A 26,334-nucleotide genomic window follows, 5' to 3' on the forward strand; every position below is an offset into this window, starting at 1 on the left:
TGTATTTTTCACCAATTTTTGAATAGTTTCAAAGGAGCCTAACATACAGCCTATTAGTAACTTCAAAATACTGCAATATCCAGAAAGATGCTCTGGATCACATTGTGTGATTTAACATCTAAGAGCAGCTGCTCACAAAGTGAAAAACTCTTTTTCTGGCACAAATGTCAGTTCTCAGTTGACTTGCTAGCTTGTTTATTATTTACATTTTGATTTATGTCCCATCTTTCTGCACATCGGGCCCTCAAGAGAGTGAATTATTATTTGACTGAATTCTTATTAACAGTAACAGAGGTAACTTTAAGAACAACAGACTAAGAATAGGTCTATTTATTAGAACAATCACATGACGTTTAGGGAAATACTTTCTATGACTTGCAAGCCACCAGGTTGCTCATGAGATCGAGGCTGGAAATTTGAAGCAAATTTAAGGGAGCCTCTTATATAGATAGCAGTGACTGAGTAATTTGATACTGAGATGAGCAAATTTTTTTGAATATGAAAACCAACATTTTAAACTTTTAATATTTAGCGATTGCAGACAACAATCCATATCTTCTTTATTTACACGGAGCAAGACTGACATATCTGCATATGATTATATTATTGAACAGATGATGTAGATTATACCATGCTGAAGAAACCATGAATTTGGCCTACATTAATAAACTTTGAACAAGACATGGATTCACAAAAAATGTTGTACTTCCTGTCACTTTGAATACCTCAGATCATTATTCTAATGGTGATACTTGCTTTCAGGGAGATCCTGGTGTTCCAGGTTTCAAAGGAGAAGCTGGACCCAAAGGAGAGCCAGTAGGTTTTCAAAATATATTCTCTAGAAACCATCTTTAAAATGTTCCATTACAAAATGACATGCATGTTTTTCTGTTCTTCAGTTCTGTCCTTAATCTGCCATAAACTTTATGTTTTCCCCCCCCTAATTATTAATTATTTATTAATACTTATTAGAGCTCTACTTTTCTCCAGAACCTCAGGGTGACAAAAATGCAGTCCGTCCTTCCATTTTTTTCTACATCTTGTGAGGTAGTTTGAGCAGAGGGATAGTGAGTGGTTCAAAATCCTCTAGTAACTTTCTGTACCTGAAGCTGGATTTTAATCTGAATCTCTCTGATTTTAGTTGCAAACTTTAAATATTAATTGTGCTGTCCCATTGACTTCTTCATATTGCCAAGGAATACCATTTTTTTCATTTTAGGTAAATAAATATGAAACTTGGCTTAAAGTTTCTTTTTTCTCTTTAAATATTTATTTGATTTAAAGGGGAGGTTTGAAAAATTATTTTTTAAAAAACCACACAAAATAATTCTCCCTTTCTTGGGAAAATAAGTGGTAATATAACAAGTGATCCTAATTTCCCACTTTCTGTGCAATCAAGGGTATAATTGATTGGTAACAATTTTTAAAGGACACGTCCACATGACATCTGCAAACTGCTGTGGAAGTGACCTAGAGTTGTTTATATCTATTTCATAAATATCTACAATACTAGAAAATCCATATTCACCTAATAAACTATTTGTCAAGGTCAACCCTTGACTAGTTCAATTACTACTCACTATTCAATCATTCAGTGGTTATTCCAAAACTAATTGCAGAATTAATTCCTACTAATGCAATTTGGCCAGTGTTCTAGTATAGCTATATTTTTGGAATATACACAAGCAAAAAAGCATTAAAAAGAATGTTTGCAGAAATGATATATTTTTCAAAACCTTCTTCAAGGAATATAATTGGATTTGAAATGGGGCATCTGTATTTGTCTTGTGTCAATGGCAGCATGGTTGAATGATGGGTTTGTTCATTTTCTTTACAAGTGCAAATGTTTTTCACTAGGGTCCCCATGGCCTCCAAGGACCAATTGGACCCGTTGGTGAAGAAGGGAAAAGAGGTCCTCGTGGTGATCCAGGATCAGTTGGTATTTCTGGACCTGTTGGAGAAAGGGTAAGAATAATAAGGGAAAAAAAATCTCAGTAGTTTCCTGGTGAGCTATCTTGGGAATAGCCCTGTTTAGTTTTATGTTGAAAGTAGAATATCCAAAATAAGTCCAAATATGGTGGCAAACAATGGTTTCGCTTTGGATCTTGACTTTAGTCCTTTCAAAGGAAAGTGTGCTAGATTTCTAACTCAGTTCGTTGCTTTGTAGAAAAATCTTATCTGATTTTTTGAAAGGCATCTGTGGCTTCAAGAGTAAAGAAAAATAGCATTCTTCACCTTTCCATCTTTTTTGGTAATAATTCATCACAGGGAAAAAAGTTTTTGAATAATTTGGATCCAATTAGCAACTTCCTCCAATGGTAGTTCAAAAACTGTTGTTAGAGTCACCCTAACATCTGAACTAATAGGATCTGAACTCCCTAGAGTGATTCAACTGAGTTTTTATAATGAAAAAAAAATGTATATAAATTCCAGAACAGCAAAACCATTTTTAAAAATTGACATATGGGACATTTGGTCTGATATGGTCAGGTCATGTAATTATTGTAAAAAAAACCCTCAAATTTACCCATATCCATAAATATCACCTGGCAAAATGTCATTTTGTTTGGAATTTCAGAGAAAAGTGATTTTTGTCCTTGTTCCTTCTTAGTTTTTAATTGGAGGAAGAATGTCATTTTTGCAATATGCTTGTTTTCCAGTATTTAAATAAGTGACATGGTTGGTTTCTAAATATCTGCATGGCAAGCATTCACTTTTAAAATTTGTTTGGTTTGTTTGCGTATTTATTTATAGTATAGGTTTTTTATTGACTAGAATAAACAATGTTGTGAAAAATTGTATCATATGGTCATTATCATTATTATAACTTTATCAGATTTCTGCATATCCTATGCTATACATTTAAATCATCATCATCATCATCATCATCATCATCATCATCATCATCATCATCATCTTCCTAGTGTTATTCCCACAGGATCCATTTTTCAGATTGACAAAATGCCATCTTGCACAATCAAACCAGCGTCTGGGACGTGTTTGCATTTTGATGGGGATGACTATACTGTAGATCTATTGGTTGCCACAAAAAAAAATTGACCCACTGGCTTGTTGCCTGGGTCTGATGTCGGTTTGGTCTGTGTTCAGCTCAGCACTGCCCTGGCAGGTGGGCAGTGTCCAGCAGCATCAATAGGAGGAACAGACCTTACTGCCATGCTTTATATTTAAATATGTTTGATTATACATATTATTATAGCCATTTATGGATAATAATCCTGCATAAATTTAGATTTCACTAAGAAGTGGGCTTATCAGCACCTCCCAGATTCAGAGGGGTCTATTGGTAATTCTTTGGCAATTTTTATACTTTGAAAGTTTTTTCTCCAAATACAATGTATTTCAAATGCTATTTTAAACATAAAAGGAAGTTTAAATGTCACAAGTGACATGGATCATACATGTCACTCCATTAAAAAAACATACTTTTGTTTCCATAGGGTCCTCCTGGTAACCGTGGCTTTCCAGGATCTGATGGTTTGCCAGGACCAAAGGTGAGTATAAGGATTATTAAGATCTTTTTTAATAGTACGTATATTCAGGAAATGTAATCAAAATCAAAATAGTGTATCATACAAGAAATTTAATGTCATCTCCTATTTTCTCTTCTCAGAAAGTTTCCATTTAAAAATAACACTCAGCTGGTAGAAAGATGTTGCCATTGGTGATTTAAGAGAGGCAATTTTGAATTTAGAAATTAGCCAAAAAAACCCTATCGCTTTATGTTCCTTTTGGTTGATCTTGCTTCTTTGGTTGATGCATGTTTCTTAGCGAAATAACTCAGCCTGAAAGACATTGTTCTGTAAGAGCTGTTATTGGATAGCTCAGAAATTATTTGGCAACAAAACCCAAATACCCTTGAAATCACCTCCACCCCAACACACACTTCTACCGTGTTTCCCCGAAAATAAGACCGGATCTTAATTTTTGCTCCAAAAGACACATTAGGGCTTATTTTCTGGTTAGGTCTTATTTTTGAGGAAATATGGTACTAAATGCATCCATCTGGCTGACAATTTTAACTGGGGCCTATTTGGGGGGGGGTAGGGTTTATATTATGAGCATCCTGAAAAATCAGGCTAGGATTTATTTTCTGGTTGGGTCTTATTTTCGGGAAAACAGGGTAATTATACCTGAAATGCCACAGATTGATCTTGCTTTTGATTTCCTTTTCAGGGAGCTCAAGGGGAACGTGGTCCTGCGGGGGCTTCAGGCCCTAAAGGAAGCCAAGGGGATCCTGGTCGCCTGGGTGAACCTGGTCTCCCAGGTGCCAGGGTAAAGAAAGAATAATAATCCTACTCTATACATCCAGACTGAACGTGCCTAAAAAATGGAAAGGACTATTCAGATCCACAAGTCTTGGTTAATTTATGAGAGTGCACTGTATAAATATTAATATAATTTAGGTCAAGGTGAATGCGGGACTGTAGATGTCAGATATAAAATAGTATAAACTTGGATAACTTATGAATTAATCTTATGAATATGTGTATTTTTTGGATGAAAATGGTAACCAAGTGCCAGAAATAGCATTGTTTTGTAATACGTTATTTTTACAGGGTCTGACAGGGAATCCAGGGGTCTCAGGTCCAGAAGGGAAACTTGGTCCCTTGGTAAGTAAATTTGTGGGAGAATTTAGTTGACTCGTGTCTAGACCTATTTGACTAAAAAGTCAAAGTAATTGAGTAGGATCTTGGTTCTTGATAGCCTTATTCTTGCTTTCCTTCTGTATCCCTCTCAAGGGTACTTTAGAGAGCAATTCTCATGAGGGTAGGAAGAAAAGGAGAACATTTTATCTGAGTACCCAACCTGGTGAGGGAGAACATGGGACTGGTTTTTTAAAGGCATCAAGTTAGAAATTAGGATTTCTAATTTCTAGTCCCCCAAATTCTAGTCTTGCCCTGGGCATGGAAGCTAATCAGGTGACTTTGGCAAGGCAAACCACTTCCAAAAGATATCACCAAGAAAACTGCAGGGAGTCATCAGGATTCAAGATTCACTGGAAAATAAAAACAAAACTAACCAACACTTCAACCTTTAGCTGAAGAATTGTTTATATGGAACATTTTCAAAAGTTAAATCTTCTTTAATAGTTACTTCGGATATAAATTCACTAAACTGAGGTTAACTGTAGCTTAATGCACACTAATTAACATTTAGTTTTAGTTGCATTAACATTAAATGCTAATGTAACTAATTAACATTTAGCTTTAAATGCCGAAGATTGAACTGTAATATCATTAGCTACTGGAGCAAATCAAACCTAAAGAGGCCCAAATTCAGAGATTTTTGTATCGTTGAATGCCAGAAGCAAACCATGAGGGCATTGTCAGAATAACAAAGGGTGAGCAGCTCTGAGTTTAAACTCCCTAATTCCTTTTGTCTTTTCAATTTTATTGTTTTTTCTATGCACACATTCAGACAAGTGACAAGAGAAAACTATTGATTGGTGGCCTTGAACATCAGATTTCCAAAAGTTATTTCCTTCAGTCCCCTTCCCCGTTTCAGATGTACACCCAAGTTGAAAAGGTTTTCTGACGATGCCAATAGTTTGAGTGGTTTACTTAACCCTAATATTGAAGTCATCTGTATAACTGAAACTTTAAATTATATAGAGGTAGTCCTAGACTTATAACAGTTCATTTAGTGATTGTTTAAAGTTACAACAGTGCTGAAGAAAGGGACTTATGACCATTTTTCACACTTACAACGTTGCAGCATCCCTATGGTCACATGATCAAAATTCAGCTGCTTGGCAACTTGCAGCATCCTGAGGTCATGTGATCCCCTTCTGTGACCTTCTGACAAGCAAAGTCAATGAGGAAACCAGATTCACTTAAGAACCATATTACTAAATTAACAACTGCAGTGATTCTCTTAACAATTGTGGCAAGAAAGGTTGTAACAGGGGGCAAAACTCACTTAACAAATGCTTCATTTAGTAACATCAATTTTGGGCTCAATTGTGGTCGTAAATTGAGGATTACCTGTATGTAAATTAGAAGATGCATAGGTCAAGTCTGGGTTGATTACAGTCCAGAAATACTAGAAATAATTAAACAGTTTTAGAACAATGATATCAATATAGGAATAGGAACAGTAGTTTACTGTGAATACTTTTAATCCTTTTTGTAGTTCTGAGAAGCTCTTAAGATTATAGAGTAATTATTAGAATAAAAACACATCCTGTTGAGTTACATAAATGACACGGTATGTAGAGCTGGAATAATTCGAAGGGCACTTCCTAGTCTTATCTTTATTTTTCCCAAAATGGAGGGAGTCGATCTGTGTAATTAGTGTTTTATTCATATAACCTATAATTGAAATTAATAGCATTTGGGATTATTATCCCAACATGTTTTACAGCCATGGTCTAACAAACATTTGAAATGCTAAACAAACTTACCATTTTGTGATGCACATTTCCATCTTTTCAATTTAATTTCCTGCACTTACGTTTGCTACCGGTTTGGGAATGTGAGCACGTACGCCTCTTCTGTGCATATGCAGAGGGTCAAAAACAGGACGTAATGACGCCCCGGCAGGTGGGCAGAGCCTCCTCCCGCCGGCACTATCGGTTCACATGAGCCGGATAGTTCCGGCTGGATTTCACCGCTGGTTTGCATCCTGCATTGATGATTCTGTAACTAATTTTACACACAGAACACAAATACACCCACACAAGATTAAATACTTGATGTTCCCTTAGGGTGCTCCAGGAGAAGATGGTCGGCCAGGCCCTGCAGGTCCAATTGGAATTAGAGGCCAGCCAGGCAGCATGGGTCTTCCTGGCCCAAAAGGGAGCAGTGTAAGTATTGTGCTTCAGAGTTTGACCATATTTACCAAGTTGTATAATATTATTAATAATATATTAATAATATATTTAAATAGGGGGATCCTGGAAAACCTGGAGAAGCAGGAAATCCTGGTGTCTCGGGGCAGAGGGTAAGTATAATTTTTTTGTTAGAAAGTTCTAAACCATAGCATTGATAGTGCATGGGCTTATACATGTATATGCCACCTTAAATCAACTTTATTTATTATACCATTTTAGGGGGCACCTGGAAAAGATGGTGAAGTTGGCCCCGCTGGTCCTGTTGGGCCCCATGTAAGTTCTAACTGAACATTTTTGGTGTGAAAGAATATTATTCAAAATCAATGCTTTTGAATGGCACTGTAATTCCAACAGAATAAGAGTCCTGTGTATTCTGTATATTCGTATACATGCATGATCATTTCTTTGGTAAATTCATTTTTTTAAAAAGCATGGTAGTAGGAAGAAGGAAAGGTGAGATATAGTTCATGTTGGGGTAGAGAACTATTGGAGAATAACACAGGTTGCTGAAATACAAAGGCAGAAGATTTGCTATTCAGTTCTTTTGTCAAAGGAATCTTCACTTCATCCATATCAGTAGTGGTATTCACTTATCTTCGCTACCGGTTCATAAATGTGAGCTCATGCGTGCCACCTTTGCGCATGCGCAGAGCATCCGTGATGACGTCCGGGCGGGTGGAGCCTCCGGCCTCCCGCCACCACTGCCACTAGCGGTTCGCCCGAACTGGGTAGAACCGGTAGAATCCTACCACTGATCCATATGAATTGCCACATATGTTATAGCGTACATATTATAAAAATGATAAAAAGGAACATTCCTGCCCCTCCCCTGAAATATTGAAAAAGATACATTCATTTTTTTTTATTTTGAACAGAAACATAGGACATTGATGCTGGCAACCCAGATCAGGGGTGAAATCCAAAATTTTTCCCTACCGGTTCTGTGGGCGTGGCTTGGTGGGCGTGGCAGGGGAAGGATATTGCAAAATCTCCATTCCCACCCCACTCCAGGGGAAGGACACTGCAAAATGTCCATTCCCTTCCCTCCTGGGGGAAGGATATTGCAAAATCTCCATTCCCACCCCACTCTGGGGCCAGCCAGAGGTTGCATTCTCGGTTCTCCGAACTACTCAAAATTTCCGCTACCAGTTCTCCAGAACCTGTCAGAACCTGCTGGATTTCACCCCTGACCCAGATGGTTTATTTTATTTGTTCTATTAATTTCTGATACATTAAAAAAAATAGATTTAGAGAAAAGGAAAACCATTCCTAATCGCTTGTCATAACAACTGAATATCTAAAATCATATAGATTCAAAGGGAAAACTGTCTGAGTAAATAAAGCAGTAAGTCAAATTAACTTTTCAACTCTATGTAAATATTAGCAGCTTGTTTTATCAGCTGAATTGCAGTAAGTTTGGGGGAGCAATAACAAAAGAACAATATTTTCCTATTGTTGCATCAAGGTATTGAAACGTGTATGATTAAGCTGTCATGGTACCATGTGAAATGATTTTAAAAACATTTGTTTCGTGTAGGGACCAGCAGGAGAAAGAGGAGAACAAGGTCCTCCAGGTCCCACAGGCTTTCAGGTGAGTCTTTTTGAAATCAGTTTTCAATATAAGCCATCCCAGGCAGTGGTGGGTTCCTCCCGGTTCGGTCCGGTTCGGCCGAGCCGGTAGCGGTGACGATATGATGTCACCGAACCGGTTCTCCCCCCCCGCCCTCCCACCCCCACCCCCCACCCACGTTATTCTTACCTTTTATTTGGTCCCACCCCCAATCTATTGCTGCCTCCTGAGTCTCAGCTGATGACTAGAGGGAAAAAAACTGTTTAAAATCTTGCCGCGGGGCTTCAAAGGGCCGTCCTACAGCTGATCAGTGTTAAAAGCAAACAAATGAGTCGGGTCATAAGTGCGAGGACTGGTCGTAAGTGCGAGGACCTTCCAGAAATGACTCTGACCAGCTAGCCATGCCCACCTAGTCACATGACCTCAAAGCCACACCCACAAAATAAGCCACACCCACAGAACCGGTATTAAAAAAATTTAGAACCCACCCCTGATCCCAGGGCTTTTGGGCTGTTATTATTTTCAGTAAAACAAATTTAATAAAATAACTGCCAAAGTAATGACCACCACGTTTTTGGATTACTTATGAATTATTCTTTGTGCTCAAATTAAAATACCACTCTAGCAGTATTTTCAACATATAGTCCAACATATGCTGACCATGTGACTTGTTTTTGGTTTATTTATTTCCTTGCAGGGTTTACCCGGTACCCCAGGCCCTCCAGGAGAAGGGGGAAAACCAGGTGATCAGGTAACTGTTTTATAATGGTTTTGCGTGGTTGATTAATTTTGTCTGTTTTTAACTAATCCATTCCTTTAATTTTGTTTAGCACTGTTAACTTATTATTATAGTGAAAGCCACTCAGAGTCACTTTATCAGTAAGATGGGCAGTGTAGAAATGAAATAAGATAAATAAATATTTCTACAGCTGTTTTTCCCCTCAGAAATTGTGATGCTTTTGAGAGAATATATGTTGTCATGGGGGCGGGGGGATGTCAAATGTGTACAACATGTATTAAACTTGTCCAGATTGATGGAGAAAAGCAGAAAATGAAATTAAAAATATGAAATGTCAAGATGTTTCGTCCTCATAATTACAGAAAATTCCTTCCTTCCTTCCTTCCTTCCTTCCTTCCTTCCTTCCTTCCTTCCTTCCTTCCTTCCTTCCTTCCTTCCTCCCTCCCTCCCTTCCTTCCTTCCTTCACTCCCTCCCTCCCTCCCTCCCTCCTTTCCGTAGAAATGTCAAGTAGAAGACATTTTTTGTTGTTTAATCTAATTACTTATTTAACTTCCTATTTCCTCTGTACCAAGACTCTCCAATTACTGAATTCATCTGGCTGTAGGAATAAAGGGAGAAGATATTTCAGCAACCAAGAGCAAACCCCAGAGTCCCAATGTAGTACTCACTATAATAAGCTTGCTTCCTGTGCAGATGTTCCTAGATATAGCTGGGGTGCAAGTAGGGAGCATTTGTGGCTCAGCTTCTTGCACATGAACAATTTAGACCAGTCCCTCTTCTCTGGAAAAGCATGGTTAGGACATTGTGGGCCTTTGGATGTCTAGGACATCTGGGCAACAGGAAATGTCTCAAGTTGTCTCAGGAACTCTCCTTTAATTCTTTGATAGCATGGAAGAACATTAGCTAGATACTGATCTAGGAATGTCCTGCCTCCTAACCTCCTTCACATTCCTTGCTGAGATTTTTTTTTTAAAGACTGAAGTCCAATGAAAAGCTCCCATTGCACTGGGAACTTTTATTAACGGTGACAAGCATTGTATCAGTAATAAGATATGGCAATAACATGGATCCCCTGTGTCATAATTTGTTGCCCAGTACCAACAAAGCCTAATTTCTATCTTCTATTTATCTATCTATCCATCCATCCATCCATCCATCCATCCATCCATCCATCCATCTATTATCACAGTACTTTTGAGTTATTATGCTTAATGTTGCTTCTGTTGCTGATTTTGTGTTGTAATTCTGGAAGATCTGTGATTGTATCTTTCTTACTCTATCCATTGCAATTCCTTTTCCTAACTAAGGGATAACTGTTTGCAAGTTGCCAATGTAGTTGGTCTTATACAGTTTTCATGAATAGGAACATAGTGAGAAGAACTCACAGTTTACTATCTTTGGCACCATTGCTATATTTTTTAAAATCACCAATAACTAATCCCTAATTCTCTCTCTTCCTCTCTCTGTATGTAGTTAGTAATAATTTATCTCTTTTTTTAATAATTGTCTTAGGGTGTTCATGGTGATCCTGGAGCTCTAGGTCCCTTAGGTCCAAGGGTAAGTTTGATTTCTTAATAATGACTTTTCAGAGCAAATTTTCAGAATATTTTTAAAATTAATTTTAGAAGAAAAACAATCATGCGTATTATAATAGTGAGCCGCAGAAATCCCTAAGAGGCAAGTTGCATATATTACAGTTTGAATTCATTACAATAAACACATTCTCCCTGAGCTCTGATAGGCAAAACAAACAAACAAACAAACAAACAAACAAACAAACAAACAAACAAACAGGTCCCTGTGCAATGTTAGGTTTATATTTATCTGAAATATTTTGAATCTTTGATTTTTCATTTCAATGGGACTCGATTCTGTCACAGATTCTAGAACTCCCTGTGTTAGCCATTTATTTCTGTTTATCAGTTGGTATGGTTAGCTTACATTGCTTTACATATTTCAGTGCTGGGTACATCGCATTGCATATGTAATTTTTGGGTGCTTGCGATTCAGGTACTAGCTTGATGCAGACTCACTTAGCTCTAGAGATGAAAGTTCATCAAAAGACACCCCAGCAATTTCTACAACCATGTGATGTGTTACAGTTTAATGAGTAACAACACCTCCACAACTTATAGCAATTAGGGGAAACTGTTAGGTTTATATGATATTTGAGATGGGTGGGTTCTACTTACCTTTACTACTGGTTTGCATTGCGCCTGTGCCCACGGTCTCACTTTGCTAGCATACACTTGTGCTCTTCTGCGCATGCGCAGATCACTATGATGACATCCAGGTCAATGGGTGGAGCCTCCCACTGGTTTTACTACCAGTTCTTGTGAACCGGTCCGAACCGGGAGCAACCCACCACTGATGTGAGATTGTTGTACAAAATCTGCAGAGATAGCATTTCCAGGCAACCTGCTCCTCTCCAGTATTTTGATCCACAACTTGGCTGGCCATCTTCGCTGAGTTCAAGTTGAAATTCAAAATATATAAAGACCATCAGATCAGTATCCCTTAAAGAGGAAGGGCAGTTTTTAATATTCTGTTTAAAAATATGTTGCCAATGTCAGCAGGTTCATCTTTCAACTTTTTTTTTTGTAAAATTCATTTGTAGCATATATGGAATGAATTATCTCTCATTTGATGGAACTACATTTGCAATCACTAAATTATTTTAAATGCTATTTCCAGGGAGAACGTGGCCATCCAGGTGAAAGAGGAAACCCAGGATCACCTGGTCTTCAGGGGGAAAAGGGTATGGCTGGAGGTCAAGGTCCTGATGGTCCAAAGGTAAATAGTGCCCATATATACTACAACTGGGTATGCATGTCTGCATGCACCATTTGTCTCCATATAGAGAGAGTGGATGATGCAGAAGAATGCTTATAGCAGCATTCATCCAATCAAGTAGTAAAATAGAGATATGGACATTCTTAAAATGAGTTTGACTCCTGGCAATTGCATCCATGAAGTGTTTTTTGGGGTGTGGGGCAGTGTTACAAAAGTGGCTTGCCGTTGTCTTTCTCTGGAATGTTTTTCCTTCTTCCCAGACTAGCCAACAAATCTGGAATTTCTAGGTGGATGCCCACACAAGGAACAAACAGTAGTTACAATAAATCAGTTTTGTACATCTTAGGGTTTTTGTGGATCTCATTAATTTTATTTTAAGATGGTTGACAAGTTCATTTTAATGTTATATATAGAGTAGAAAATAGTACTTAGCATATGTCTAGGTCAAATGAATTCACTAATCAAGCTGGGATTATGCCAAGACTGGTTTCACTCCTTTTCTGTCTTAAAAGGCTTAGAGAGCAAGAAAGATCCAACTAGTTCTGGAGGAATTGTTTCCGTTTAATCATATCATGAAGATTGCATTTCAGAAAAGAGATACGTCCAGTTGCTAGAAGGCAGAGAGGCATTGACTTTTAATTAAAAATACAAGAAAGGAATAAAGCAAAAGTAGAGATTTTTGTTTATTTATTAATATGGAGAAATACATTAATCAAGATAGAGTTTATCTAAAGAATATATCAATGAGATTATATAAGTGATGGTATTTTGACGTATTACAATCATTTTCCTGTGGATTTATTTCATATTACCTTTGTTCCTGATTTTATTTTGATAATAAAAGGGCTAAAATGAAGAGAAAGAACTCACATTTATACATACATTGACAAACAAATTGTGATCCTCAATTGCATGAACTTACAAAATTTTTGACACCTTTCAGGTGTTTTAGGAGACAGATCTAATTGAGATCCATTTTGAAATAGCTCTGCTGAATGATCACATTCAGACAACAAAACATTGGTTAAACCACAGTTTATATAACACCATTGCATTGCTATTTATGGCTAATGAGCTGCATTTTGATGGCTCACAAGTTGAAGAAATCTGAGCTATTTTTCAATTTAGAAGAAATATGATTCCTTATAGTACATCCTAATAGGAGATTCATGTGTTCTGGAGATGGGGAAATGCACCCACCTAAAAATGTAAAGAGGGTCTGTCCAACAGATAAATAGAGAGAGAGACAGGACCACAAATTGGTTCCTTTCCCCAAAATTATCTCCTGCCCTTTAACTTCCTTTTCCTTTTGTTTCAGGGAAATCCAGGCCCTTCAGGAGCATCAGGAGATCAAGGCCCACCTGGTCTTCAGGGAATGCCTGGAGAGAGAGGCCTGGCTGGAACACCTGGCCCCAAGGGCGATCGGGTAAGCTTTTTAGAAATGTCCTTTTCTGTAGGAGGATTTTTTTTTCTTTTCTACACAACCGTATGTCTTTATATCATTATTTATAAGTGACTTGAGTTTTTCTTATGCTTTTTTCAGGGCAGCATAGGAGAAAAAGGAGGCGAAGGCACAGCTGGCAATGATGGGGCCAGAGTAAGTGGAATGTCCTCTTTTTCTGCTAATAGTGCTGGGTCTTAAGAAGAGATTATAACTAATAGGTTGCAATAGTGGCGAATATCTGTAGCTCGGGTGTAGGATGAGGGTGGAGGTTCGTTCTCCGAGCTTGTGGGTTGGTTTCCAAACATTTCGTTACCAGGCTAGGTAACATCTTCAGTGGAGTTTACGGGATGTTAGTGTCAGTGTTCTTCTGTTTATAATGGCTTCAGGTGTGGATATGTCAAGTGAGGGTCTTGTGATGAGTCAGCTGTGAGTCATCAGTGAATCTTGTGATGGGTCTTGTGATAAGGAGATTACATCAGGTCAGGTTCGAAACCAGGTAATGAAACGTTTGGAAACCAACCCCAAAGCTCAGAGCTTCACTCTCAACTAATAGTGTATTGCAGCGTATTTTTAGTATCACGTGTTAGTAAACCAGAACTGATTTGTAGGAGGAGCTCCTCACATGCTATAAATGTTTTTTTTTAGTAAAGTTTTTTTTTATTTTTTAAACACACAAACAAACATACAATACATCTTTTCTGAACAGAATATTAGCCCAGTCTTAAAATTGTACAGATTTTGGTTCATCTTTAACACAATTTTATATGTTCAATTTTTCTCATAGCAGTTATTCTCTCTAATTTTAAAAAACCAATATTACCCTTTATCTTAACTTCTCATCCTATTATAGTTCAATTTTTCTTTTCCCTCCTTAAAATTTGAATCCCTAAGTTTAAATTCACATAATATAATACAATCCCCAATTATTTCCTTAAATTCTATTATTCTAATCACCAATGATTCTTTTATTAACTATTCCAAATAATCAACATATTAGTAGAAACCAATTGAATATCTTATTTCTAGTGCTATAAATGTTTGAAGGCACCAAATTCCATTCCAAATAAAGTTTTGTTCTGATTTATTAGGGTTCTAATAATAGTCAGTGGACCAGCATGGCTTTCTTTTCTGAAGAAAGTAAAAAAAAAAAAATAAGAGCTTGTACAAACCATGAAAGATTGCTTGTCTTACTGGAATTATGATTGTCTCCTAGGGACTCCCAGGTCCATTAGGCCCAAATGGCCCTGCAGGTCCGGCTGGTGAAAAGGTAAAACAGTTAGTAGAACTATCAACTATGCAGTGAGTTTATTATTATGTTATAGTACAACTCTTCAGGACAATGTATGATAATATCTCATAGCCTTTTTTAAATTTAAGGGTGAACCTGGTCCTCGAGGTTTAGTTGGCCCTGCAGGCTCTCGTGGAAATCCTGTAAGTAAAGAATCACGTTGTCTGTATTTTTATAAGTTGGATGTTGGTATTATACACAATGACTATTTTTTTTCACTGCTTTTTCTGTTTACCACTCATTCATTCTCTCTTTCTCTCCTCTCTTTCCATAAAACTGCTAGTTGAAAATAAATAATGGCTGCCTATCAATTTATAAAAGAACATGTCATTTTGAATGTAACTGTATAATATTTTTAAAATATTGGATGGTTTGCATCAATTAAATCATATATTAAAGCATCATTATTCTATATATATATTCTTGGGAAGAATCAGATTTCCTGTTCTAGCATTTATAGAATTCCAGTAGTGGTGATGATGATTGAAACTTTTTAAATATATTAATGAGATCATCTATATATGTATATGGTTGTGTGATTATTGATACCATTAGTTGCTTCTGCAGAACGTATTCTGTAGATGTATCTAGCATACAACCAGCTTATTTTTTTACCAGAATAAATCATGAACTAAAGTTACATCATAAAAAATAGCAAAAATTGTAAGTTTTTAACATTCTTTTGGAACCCATTTTCTTTCTTTCTTTCTTTCTTTCTTTTTCCTGCTAGGGTTCCCGTGGTGAAAATGGCCCAACTGGCCCAGTTGGATTTGCTGGCCCTCAGGTGTGCAGTTTCTTTGAACTATTTTTTTTTTGAACCTGTGATTTCAGAGAAGGAGAACTATGTTGCAAGGTTCTTAAACACGAGGCGTACGCTGGGCCTTTTTTTTAAAAAAAAACAAACATTTTTATCAATTAAAAATAACATTCATAACATAGGCTTGGAATAGATGAAAGAACCAGACTGGTCATTTCTCTGAATGTTTCTAGGGCCCTGATGGTCAACCTGGTGTGAAAGGTGAACCTGGGGAGCCTGGGCAGAAAGGAGATGCTGGATCCCCAGGACCTCAAGGTCTTTCAGGTTCTCATGGTCCACCAGTAAGTAAAAATCTCACTGAAATAAAACTCTGCTTCCTATCATTCAGTGCGGCAGCTGAATATTAATAATCTTTTTCTTATTTCCACTCAGGGCCCTCCTGGGGTTCATGGACTCAAAGGAGGCCGTGGTACAAAAGGACCCCCTGTAAGTTGATTGAACAAAGTTCCTATGAGTAAAATTCTAGCTTTTATTTTGATTGGGATGTCTATGACTTTCTTAGCACCCTTGTATATTTCAGATAATGGTATCCACTCAGTGGCTAAGATGCTGAGCTTGTTGATCGAAAGGTCAGCAGTTCAGAGGTTCAAATCCCTAGTGCTGTGTAACGGGGTGAGCTCCCGTTACTTGTCCTAGCTTCTGCCAACCTAGCAGTTCAAAAGCATGTAAAAAATACAAGTCGAAAAATAGGGACCACCTTTGGTGGGAAGGAAACAGTGTTCCGTGCGCCTTTGGCGTTTAGTCATGCCGGCCACATGACCACAGAGATGTCTTCGGACAGCGCTGGCTCTTCAGCTTTGAAATGGAGATGAGCACCACCCCCTAGAATCAGGAATGACTAGCACATATGTGTGAGGGGAACCTTTACCTTTACCCATATTTCAGACATGATGTTTAAGTCTTTATACAATAAAGAATGCTTGTCAACATATTACATGTTAATATTTGCTAGGTCCCATGTATGTTTATTTATTTCTAGGGTGCTACAGGTTTTCCTGGATCTGCTGGAAGAGTTGGACCCCCAGGACCTACAGTACGTTAGACGTTTAATTAGATATATTACAGTAAGGACTTTATTTAAAAAAAAAGAAGTATTGTAAAACAATGCAAACATAGCAAAGATCAAATTATTTTTTTAATATCATTTGGGTCCCATTGTTGTGTTATTGTTGAACTACAACTCCCATTCATCAATGCCAAAAAATGGATGGGGGGAGGTTGGGACTAGAGATTCAGGATCGCAGGTTTCCAGCCCTTGAGGTAATATGTCAATGTGTTATAGCAGGTTATGAATTATACAGAGAAGGTTTCTTCATTACTGCTGTGCTCTTAGGACAAGACAGTGGTTCTCAACCTATGGTCCGTGGACCCCTGGGGGGACTGCAGTGTCATCACAGGAGGTCATCGAAGGCTTGAAGAAATAATATGATTTAAATCTTCAGTTGAGTCTTGGGGGTCCGTGGACATGGTACATGGCCACAAAAAGTATTTAAAAGGGGTCCATGGAGAAAAGATTGAGAATTACTGGGCCAAGTTATTGTTCCTCACTCAGTGAAGGATGGTCATAAGACTAAAAGGGTAGAAACATGGACATCCACAGATGGTAGGTAAATACTTGCAAGTTAATGAACATGGTGTCACAACTGGACCGGAGTTTCATTTGCAACACTGTGACCAACCACTTGCAGATTTTTTAACTCTCTTTGTATACGCTCTTAGGAGAAAAGACAATACCAGTATTAATATCAATAAAGATCTCTATAAGGATAGAGATAATGCTGCACAATATATTTCCTGTAAGATAGACATTGCTAAAGTGCAATTTCATTTGGAAGGAAATTCTACTTTGAGTGCATGAAATACCATATTTAGAGGTTGGATGAATTCTGTCACCTGGCTCAAGACTACAAAAAGATTATTGGAATTCTAAAACTTTAAGGACTATCTTGCATTTTAAGAAAAAAAAAAGTGTCCTATGTGTATTGTCATATTGAGTAGTAAGTAACTGAGTCTTTATTGAGGTTTTTGACCTGCTTGAGAATATTTCAGGAAAGGGATAAGAAACAGTAATATCAAAATCCAAATTAAAAAAAAAAGATTAAAATTATTTACAGTATGTGAATATTGGAGTCATACACAGGGTTGTATTTAATAATTAGGGAATATTCAACAATAATCTAATGGCAATCAATTATGTTTTCAGTGCATGTAATATAGGCAACATGATTATTTCTTAGAAAAGCAAGATGACGAAAACTTAGAAATATATATTACATTTTTCTGAGACTTGGATCAGGTCTGGAAGTGAAAAATTACTGATCAAATAGGAAGCATCCTAGCTGTGCTCTAGAGCAGCAGTATGCTGTTAAATGCAATAAAGAAAAGAAGTTATATCACCGACCTGTCTGTTTCTAACAGAAGCTCCTTTTTTCAGGGAGCTCCTGGTCCAGTTGGGCCTCTTGGTGAACCAGGCAAAGAAGGTCCTCCAGGTGTTCGTGGAGATCCTGGTGGTCATGGCCGAGTAGGAGATAGAGGCCCAGCAGGACCATCTGGCGGTTCTGGAGACAAAGGAGACTCAGGAGAAGATGGACAACATGTAAGTAGAGGGAGAGACTGGGAAGTAGAGAAAAGCTTACGTTTGCAAACGAAACAAGAAAACTTTCCATTCTAAACTATTTCTTGATTCCCCCCCTCAAGAATCTAGTTTTTGATATACCTTTAGAAGTGTACCAAAATTATCTCATTACCAGGAGTTACAAAGCCTACAAGAATATATTCTTATGGTGATATTTCTAATCTGTGACATGGCTGCCCTTTTTTATTTCCTAATGCTTCTAATTCTCCTCTGACATTAACAAATCCTGATTTTTTGTTCTGCACTTTTTTCTCTTTCATCCATTCTAATTCACGTGTTCCCTCCAGGCTGTTTTTTTTTTTTAAATGAAGACTCTGCATTAAAGCTAAAGAAAACAACAATTCTTTATTGTAACCCACAAGTGAGCAGACAAACTCTGGATAGGTCCTGGATAGTAACAGAATGTTAGAGCTTGTATTTCTTTGCTGCTCTCTAGATGGTTGTCTGGATTTTAGCAGCAGATACGGTAGCTCTGATCTTTGAGAAAGAGTAGAGGGAAGCCTTGATTTCAACTCAAAATGCTAAGGGTCATTGAGCCTTTATCTTCAATTTTTCCCTCCTAAACCACTTCTTTTAGAGCAAGGGAACAAAAAACATACATTACAGCTGAAGCTTTCAACGGTATCAGATTTTCTTATCTTTGCTATCTCTTGATTAGCTCAAATGCTAAACTATGACACCCCGGTCAAATGTAAATGTTAGAGGTTGCTAGGTAAGCCAATTTGTTACTTGTTTATTCCAGGGTCCTGATGGTCCCCCAGGTCCGTCTGGAACTACTGGACAGAGAGGTATTGTGGGAATGCCCGGCCAACGTGGAGAGAGGGGCATGCCTGGCCTGCCAGGCTCTGCAGTGAGTATTGCCACAACTGGCATTTTTGACTATGCACTCAACTCTGCTCAACTCCACTGAAAAGAAGGACTGAGGGTGACATGAAAACAGTATCCCAGTATTTGAGGGGCTGCCACAGAGAAGAGGGGAGTCAACCTATTTTCCAAAGCACCAGAAGGCAAGACAAGAAATAAAAGGAGCCTTGGTGGCGCAGCAGACTAAAGTGCTGTTAAGTAGCACTTAGCTGCCAGCTGCCTGCAATTACTGCGAGTTCAAATCTCACCAGGCTCAAGGTTGACTCAGCCTTCCATCCTTCCGAGGTAGGTAAAATGAGGACCCGGATTGTGGGGGCAATAAGCTGACTTTGTATAAAAAAGAACACCACTTAGGGGGGGCCGAAAGCCCTACTAAGCAGGTATATACAAAAGTATGAAGGCTATTGCTTAACTCATTGTAAGCTGCCCTGAGTCTCTGGAGAAAGGCGGCATATAAATCGAATCAATCAATCAATCAATCAATCAATCAATCAATCAATCAATCAATCAATCAATAAAGGATGGAAACTAATCAAAGAGAGAAGCAACCTGGAATTAAGGAAAAACTTCCTAACTGTGAGGACAATTAACCAGTATTACAGCTTGCCTTCAGAAGTTATGGGTTCTCCATCACTGGAGGCTTTTATAAGAAGGACAGCCAATTGTCTTGAATAGTATAGGGTCTCCTGCTTGAGCAGGGAGGTTGGACTAGAAGACCCCCAAGGTCCCTTCCAACTCTTTTATTCTGTTATTCTGTTTTACGGCTGTAAGAACGTAGCTATGATTGAGGCCCATTTAAACTGATGTCTGACTGGTTTGCTATACATAACAAGCGTCCATGGTTTTAATCATTAACATGGTCTCTCTTTTCATGCCAGGGAACTCCTGGAAAACAAGGTCCAACTGGACCAACAGGGGACAAGGGTCCTTCTGGGCCTATTGGTCCTCCAGGTGCTTCTGGACCGGTGGGTGAAGCAGGGCCAGAGGTAAGTGGTTTTTCATAGGCAGTTTTGACATATGAATACATTAACAACATTATGGATTCAAATAACTGCTGTGAATAAATGTATACATTTCCAGAACTGATATTCTTTCAACGAAAATATAGTTTTATCACATTGATCCTTAAGAAAATCAGTCCCAGATGTGGACAGGTTTTTCTCTACTGAAAGTCTCTCAGTAGAAGTAATGGGGGAGGGTAGTCTGTTAGAGGCTTCAGTGTTGGCGGAACTAAAGGAAATAGTAGGGAAGAGCTAAAAGTGGCTGGTATCATCTATTCTCTTTTTTGACATGTTGTTTCTTCCCATCTTTCTGGCATTCGGTTTTTCCTCTCTTTCATTTTTGACTGAAGGAAAAATGCATAGAAATGCTACTGAAGGTTTTCAATGTTCTCTTGTAGTCGAGTTTCGAAATTCAGCCGAAGGCTACCAGTTGCCCATTCATTACCTAGGCTATAAAATTTAGGAGCTTGAACACGAGGCCAATTGTTTAATTGTTTTAAAAATGGCAAGTATTGTAAGCCATTCTCTATTGGTATCATAATCTAGTTGGTTTTAGTAGTATCAAAAATGCAACTTAAAAATATTGCTGCAATTTTCATGAAATAGCAATATGAATATTATCCTTAATATTATCAACACACCTTAACTTCGATCATTGGAGTTTCCTTTTATATGTCTGTGATTATTTTGTAAATTCCAAGCCTTTTTCAAAGGCAATTCCATGTATAAAATATTATTTTAGGACAAATCTGATGTCACACTTAATCCACTTTTCCATTTCTCATTCAATTTAGGGTCCTGCTGGTAATGATGGCACTCCTGGGCGAGATGGAGCTGTTGGTGAAAGGGTAAGTGAGTTTGAAATTTCAATGAATAAAGCTGTTGTTTTCTTGTTGATTTAGACTCTTATGTTGCCCTTTATATTTCAATCTTTGAGAAAAATCACCGTCAGAACTCTTAATAAGGGTGACAGTTTTAAAACAAACCCAGTTTTACAACAGAAGTATAAATATGTCTAGTCTATTTGTTTTGGGTCTTCATGAGTATAATTTTAGTAAGGATAGGAGTAAAAAGATTATAATTCACCATGTGGCATATAATATATTGGAAGCTAAGCTAAATTAGCAGAGTGAGGCCTGCAATAAAATGTTGTTATCATTATTGTTATTAAAGATTCTATGCCTCTCTACTCCCAATGGCTCAGAGTGGTGTAGACAGAAAAACTTGACACTTAAAATAACAAGACAGTAATAATCAACATGTATAATAACATTGACTGAGAGGTTTAGAAACACAAATCAAATATTCCCACATTCTTTCCCCCAGAGTCAAATTTTTCTTCATAAACACTCATTAGGGAAGAATAGCTTCTATGTGTGAAGGAAAATTATTCTATGAGGTGTGTAAAAATCTTGCAGTGTTTGCTCCCCTTCAGAAATTCAGCAGTCAGCAACTCTCTTTTCCAGGTTCCTTCCTTTCGATGTTCCAGATAATTTTTTCTCCAACACACACTAATCATGTTCAGTCCTTATTGGACTATTTTGCAGATATGGCTTTATCTCATGGCTTTCTGCTGATCCATCCCAGCTATATATGTAGCTAGTTGTAGTACACAGTAGTAGTTCAGCAATAATAGTATAATAGAACAAAATGTGTAATTTTGTTTGTATAAAGATATGCACTTGGAAACGATCTCTATCTGATTGTAGAATTGGAATGGTATTTGTTGTAGGGTGATCGTGGTGAGCCTGGACCTGCAGGACTTCCTGGTTCTCAGGGTATTCCAGGTACCCCAGGGCCAGTTGGATCTCCAGGGGATGCGGGACAAAGAGGTGAACCAGTAAGTATAGCTGTTCCCTTATATTATTTGCATTTCATTGACAGAACTCTTGATCATACAATCAAGTTCCTTCTTAAGACATATATCATGAAAGAAGAATTCTGGCCATGAAATGAGATGGCTGATGAATGTCTATTAATGTTTCTGAGTTAAGTAAGATTTGCTGCTGTAGTTTCCTAGATGGCCTGGATGTGTCATTGGGCAAGCTCTACTGTGCATCCTTTATGAAGATCCTATATAGAGCAGCTGAGTAATTAAAATGCTAAATGAATGAATGCTCTAAGGCATAGGTTCTTAATCTGGGTTCCATGGATCCCTTCTGTGGATGAATTTCAGGGATCTCTAAGCTCAGCATGAACCTTGGAGATCCTGCGGGATCTTCAGTAACAGTAACAGAGCTGGAAGGGACCTTGGAGGTCATCTAGTCCAATCCCCTGTATTTAGATCGATGTTCTCTGGAAATCTTGCTTTTAAACTTTTTAAAGTGTTTTTAATAGATGTGACACTGTTGGTTGTATGCCACCCAGAGTCACATTTTGTGAGATGAGCAGCCATATAAATACTTTTAATAAATAAAAAACTTTATTTTCATTAACCTATAGCTGAAATTTACTTTTTCATTCTGCTACAAACAACAAGGGAATGTATGGCTTCGAGTCTCCAAAAGTGTTTGTTCGGTAAATTTCATTATCTAAAATTATCTTTTCATTTCATTGCAGGGTTCACGAGGCCCAGTAGGTCCTCCTGGACGTGCTGGAAAACGAGGTTTACACGTATGTTCTCTACATTTTCTTTTAATGAAAATCTTAATTGTTTGAAAAATAGTTGTACTTTTGGTTAAAAATAAATTCAATAATACAAGCTTCGTATATCTGCATTTTAGAGCTCAATGTAACTGAAGCTCATGAAAAATAAAGTAACAATTAAAATATATGAATTACTCATATTAGATTCACCCATACTGTATCTAGTTCCAGGAAGAAGATAAACATTCTTAAATATTCTTCATGGCAAATTTTAAATTTTTCATATGTATTTATATACACTATAAACAGATGCAGGAGATTAAAACCAATAGGAAAAATCCACAATTATAAGTGGAGTTTGTCTAGAATCTAAACAGATATGTTCTCAGTACATATCAATCTGCATTTTGAACAGCTTTGCACTTTTCAATGCATGTACAACACACACTCAGATATTTTAGTGATATGAAATATAGTTTTAAAAAAGTAAATTATGTTGTAGCTGTGTAACCCCAAAGAGAGTGTAGGGGTTATGGATACTTATTATAGATATTCATTTAGGGAATTGATGATATGTAGCAGGGGTGAAATCTAAAATTTTTCCCTACCGGTTCTGTGGGAATGGCCAACTCGATGTCACTCACAGCCACGCCCACTCAGTCACAAGACTCCCTTCCACCAAGCCACGCCCACAGGACCCGGTAGGAAAACTTTTTAAATTTCTTTCTCCCGCAGCTCCGCCCACCCGCCCCATTCCCCGGACTCCTACTGCTCACCTTTCTCCCACAGCTGGCTGTCAGGGAAGGCAAGCGCCTGAAAGGTACCGGAGTCGGTCACTCTCCTTCTTGAATGAGCCGCTCTGGTCCACGCGCCGCCTGCGCAAGCGCACAGTTTATTTAATTCAGCGGCAGGTTGGATGTGCGCTTGTGCAGCCAGTGCGTGGACCAGAGCGGCTCATTCAAGAAGGAGAGTGAGCGACTCTGGTACCTTTTGGGCTCTTGCCTTCCCTGACAGCAGCCGCGGGAGAAAGGTGAGCAGTAGGCGTCCGGGAATGGGGCGGGTGGGCGGAGCCTCCAGCTGCCATTGCTACCGGTTCTCCGAACCACTGGCCATCATCGCTACCTACTCGCCCGAACCGGGAGCATTTCACCCCTGGTATGTAGTCTTATTTCACTGAAATCAATGAGAGATGGCGCATATTGCTAATGCCTGATTTGAAAAGCATAGAAGCATGCTTAATTTTAGCTGGATTGTACCTTTGTGTTTTATATTTATTTTGTTTTGTTTCATTTTTCTAATTTAAGGGTCCCCAAGGTCCTCGTGGTGACAAAGGTGACAATGGTGATCGAGGGGACAGGGGACAGAAAGGTCATCGAGGTTTCACTGGCCTGCAAGGTCTCCCTGGACCTCCTGTAAGACATTCTCTATATGTTTGTTTTATTCTTATGCAAGTTCTCCATTGGCACCTGCCATTTTTGTGCATATACTGTATCATATTGCACTTGGAACTACCTGCTGCCTCTGCTTCCTTATTTATTGTGGTGGAACACTCCTTTTCTGGGTGATGCACTCATTCACCTTTTAGAATCTCACATCATAAAGGCTCCAATGGCTGCCTTGTAAAAAAAAAAAGGCCATAACAATAGCACTTAGACTTATTACACTGCTTTACAGCCCTCTCTAAGCGGTTTACAGAATCAGCATATTGCCCCCAACAATCTGGGTCCTCATTTTGCCTCAGAAGGATGGAAGGCTGAGTCAACCTTGAGCCGTTCAGGATCGAACTGCCAAACTGCTGGCAGTCATCAGAATTAGCCTGCAATCGTGCGGTCTAACCACTGCACCACCGTAGTTCATAAAAAGCATTAACCTTGACTAATTGCCTGTCTCCATGCTCAAAATGGTGTATTTATCTGGAAATGAAAAGAGAAAAAAAAATAACAATTCCTTTTAACTAGCTAATTATTTTAAATTCTTTAAAAGATTTTCTGTGGGTTTTTGCCATAGGAAAAGTGCTGAGCGACTGTTTGTCAGCCAGAACAAATGCATGCAAGGAGCAGTACATTATATAACACAATGGAAATGATTGCTTGATGATTTTGCTTTCATTGTGATCCAGTCTGTAGTAAAATCTGGAGTGTCTTCAAAATCATTTTGCTGTTAACAAGAGATTCATTGGAAAATATTGCTGATAGGGAGAATGAGGACTTATAGGGAAGAGTCTTATTACATTGCCTTCCCTCTCCTTCTAATTTAGGGCTCTGATTTTCCAAGGTGGTTAAATAATCTTGGGATCCAAAATTCAAAACTATATTTTTTTTACAGTGGTTAAGGCCAAGCATGGCTGTCTGCTCCATTGTGATCTTAATCATAGAAGAACTGTCTATGGACTTAGAACTTCATGCACATTTTTTTGTTTTGCTATCTTCAGGTTATTATGTCATGAATTACAAATGCTGAGACTTTAAACTAAAGAATAATAGGTCATCACTGGATACTCAAGGTTGATGTATTCAAAACCATCATATTTTCTTCTTTAAAGATAAGATGTAATTTGAGAAAATATACATCATCCACACTGTGTTTTGCAGGGACCTACTGGTGAACAAGGCAGTGCTGGGATTCCAGGCCCATTTGGCCCAAGAGTGAGTAAACCAGATGTGAAGTATAATATGGAAACAATTAAATCCCCCTCCCCCCTGGTTTAAGTTTGCTGTTCTACAGATGGTGTTTGTTGATTTCAGAGTAAAATTAATTTGGATAGGGATTGCAATTTTTTTTTATTAAACAAGGTTGTGCTTGAGGTCATTTACTCTCCTTAATTCCTTTGTGTATGGAATTCTAAATATAACCTAGTATTTGGCAAAGATGCTAACTTGACAAAGATTTAGGTTTCAGTCTAAAAAAGGTTCTATCCTTCAAGATTTTTAAGCTTCAAGAACAATCTCCAAGTTGATAGTATCAACCAATGGCAACTTTGGTGCACATTAATGCATACTTTTCCAACGGCCTTTAGTTATCTTTTCCTGCACACAGATCTCAATGTTCTTCGTTCTTTACTCATATTATATTCTTTCCAAACTCCTTATGTCTTTCCAGTTTTGCACAGAACTCAAGCAAATTTTAAAGGACCAAGTTACAATATAAATAATTAAAAGCTTAATATTGCTCTGGTTTTAATTTTATCAATGTTTTTATTGCTTACATTGGCTGGCTGGGACATTTGAAAATTTGAGAGCTGTGGATTTTATCAGCATCATTATAAACTTTAAGAATCTTTAACTATGATAGACTATAATGTTTTAGAAGAACAAAAAGAGCATGAATAAAGATTTAAAATATATGGGGGAACCAGTTTTCTGTTTGTGCCAAAAGGCATCAAATTAGATACCAGGTAAAACTTTTTCAATCAACAGCTCCAGTTTACGAATCAGCAACCAGAATAGTCCTTCTGAAGAATACATAATGGGGGAGAGGGGGCAGATCAGTTTCTAAGTTTCTTGGATTCAAGCGTTGAGATACAAATTTAAGATGGATTAAGATGTGGATGGATACTCAGTGAAGACTGTAATCTTTTGATATCAGCAATTTTCCCTGAAAAGGGGGAGAGGAAAAGGTGAAAAAATGAATGTGTGCACATGGGTGAATCTGTGTGCTTGTTGCATATGTGAAGAAAACTTCAGTATGTTACCTTTGAAGCTTATCAAAATAAATGATTAAATTGAGGAAAGTAAAAGAAAAAA

General features: G+C 37.9%; 1 protein-coding gene across 3 annotated transcripts in view; it reads left to right on the plus strand.

Moving 5' to 3' along the window:
• COL5A2 (collagen type V alpha 2 chain) overlaps positions 1 to 26,334 on the plus strand; it is a 181,874-nt gene that overhangs the window by 143,182 nt on the left and 12,358 nt on the right. For all 3 annotated transcript variants that reach the window (XM_070938023.1, XM_070938874.1, XM_070939503.1), the window contains exons 22-49: positions 763 to 816; positions 1,858 to 1,965; positions 3,459 to 3,512; positions 4,195 to 4,293; positions 4,578 to 4,631; positions 6,728 to 6,826; positions 6,910 to 6,963; positions 7,073 to 7,126; positions 8,391 to 8,444; positions 9,121 to 9,174; positions 10,676 to 10,720; positions 11,858 to 11,956; positions 13,275 to 13,382; positions 13,500 to 13,553; positions 14,614 to 14,667; positions 14,778 to 14,831; positions 15,419 to 15,472; positions 15,679 to 15,786; positions 15,878 to 15,931; positions 16,485 to 16,538; positions 17,940 to 18,101; positions 18,883 to 18,990; positions 19,883 to 19,990; positions 20,800 to 20,853; positions 21,738 to 21,845; positions 22,565 to 22,618; positions 23,896 to 24,003; positions 25,183 to 25,236. In XM_070938023.1, coding sequence (XP_070794124.1) covers positions 763 to 816; positions 1,858 to 1,965; positions 3,459 to 3,512; positions 4,195 to 4,293; positions 4,578 to 4,631; positions 6,728 to 6,826; positions 6,910 to 6,963; positions 7,073 to 7,126; positions 8,391 to 8,444; positions 9,121 to 9,174; positions 10,676 to 10,720; positions 11,858 to 11,956; positions 13,275 to 13,382; positions 13,500 to 13,553; positions 14,614 to 14,667; positions 14,778 to 14,831; positions 15,419 to 15,472; positions 15,679 to 15,786; positions 15,878 to 15,931; positions 16,485 to 16,538; positions 17,940 to 18,101; positions 18,883 to 18,990; positions 19,883 to 19,990; positions 20,800 to 20,853; positions 21,738 to 21,845; positions 22,565 to 22,618; positions 23,896 to 24,003; positions 25,183 to 25,236 — 2,124 coding nt within the window. The remainder of the gene's footprint in view (positions 1 to 762; positions 817 to 1,857; positions 1,966 to 3,458; positions 3,513 to 4,194; positions 4,294 to 4,577; positions 4,632 to 6,727; positions 6,827 to 6,909; positions 6,964 to 7,072; positions 7,127 to 8,390; positions 8,445 to 9,120; positions 9,175 to 10,675; positions 10,721 to 11,857; positions 11,957 to 13,274; positions 13,383 to 13,499; positions 13,554 to 14,613; positions 14,668 to 14,777; positions 14,832 to 15,418; positions 15,473 to 15,678; positions 15,787 to 15,877; positions 15,932 to 16,484; positions 16,539 to 17,939; positions 18,102 to 18,882; positions 18,991 to 19,882; positions 19,991 to 20,799; positions 20,854 to 21,737; positions 21,846 to 22,564; positions 22,619 to 23,895; positions 24,004 to 25,182; positions 25,237 to 26,334) is intronic.

The sequence above is a fragment of the Pituophis catenifer genome, unplaced genomic scaffold (genome assembly GCF_029215685.1).
Source record: "Pituophis catenifer annectens isolate HBS135680 unplaced genomic scaffold, rPitCat1.0.hap2 SCAF_1, whole genome shotgun sequence".
In the NCBI taxonomy this organism is placed as follows: domain Eukaryota; kingdom Metazoa; phylum Chordata; class Lepidosauria; order Squamata; family Colubridae; genus Pituophis; species Pituophis catenifer.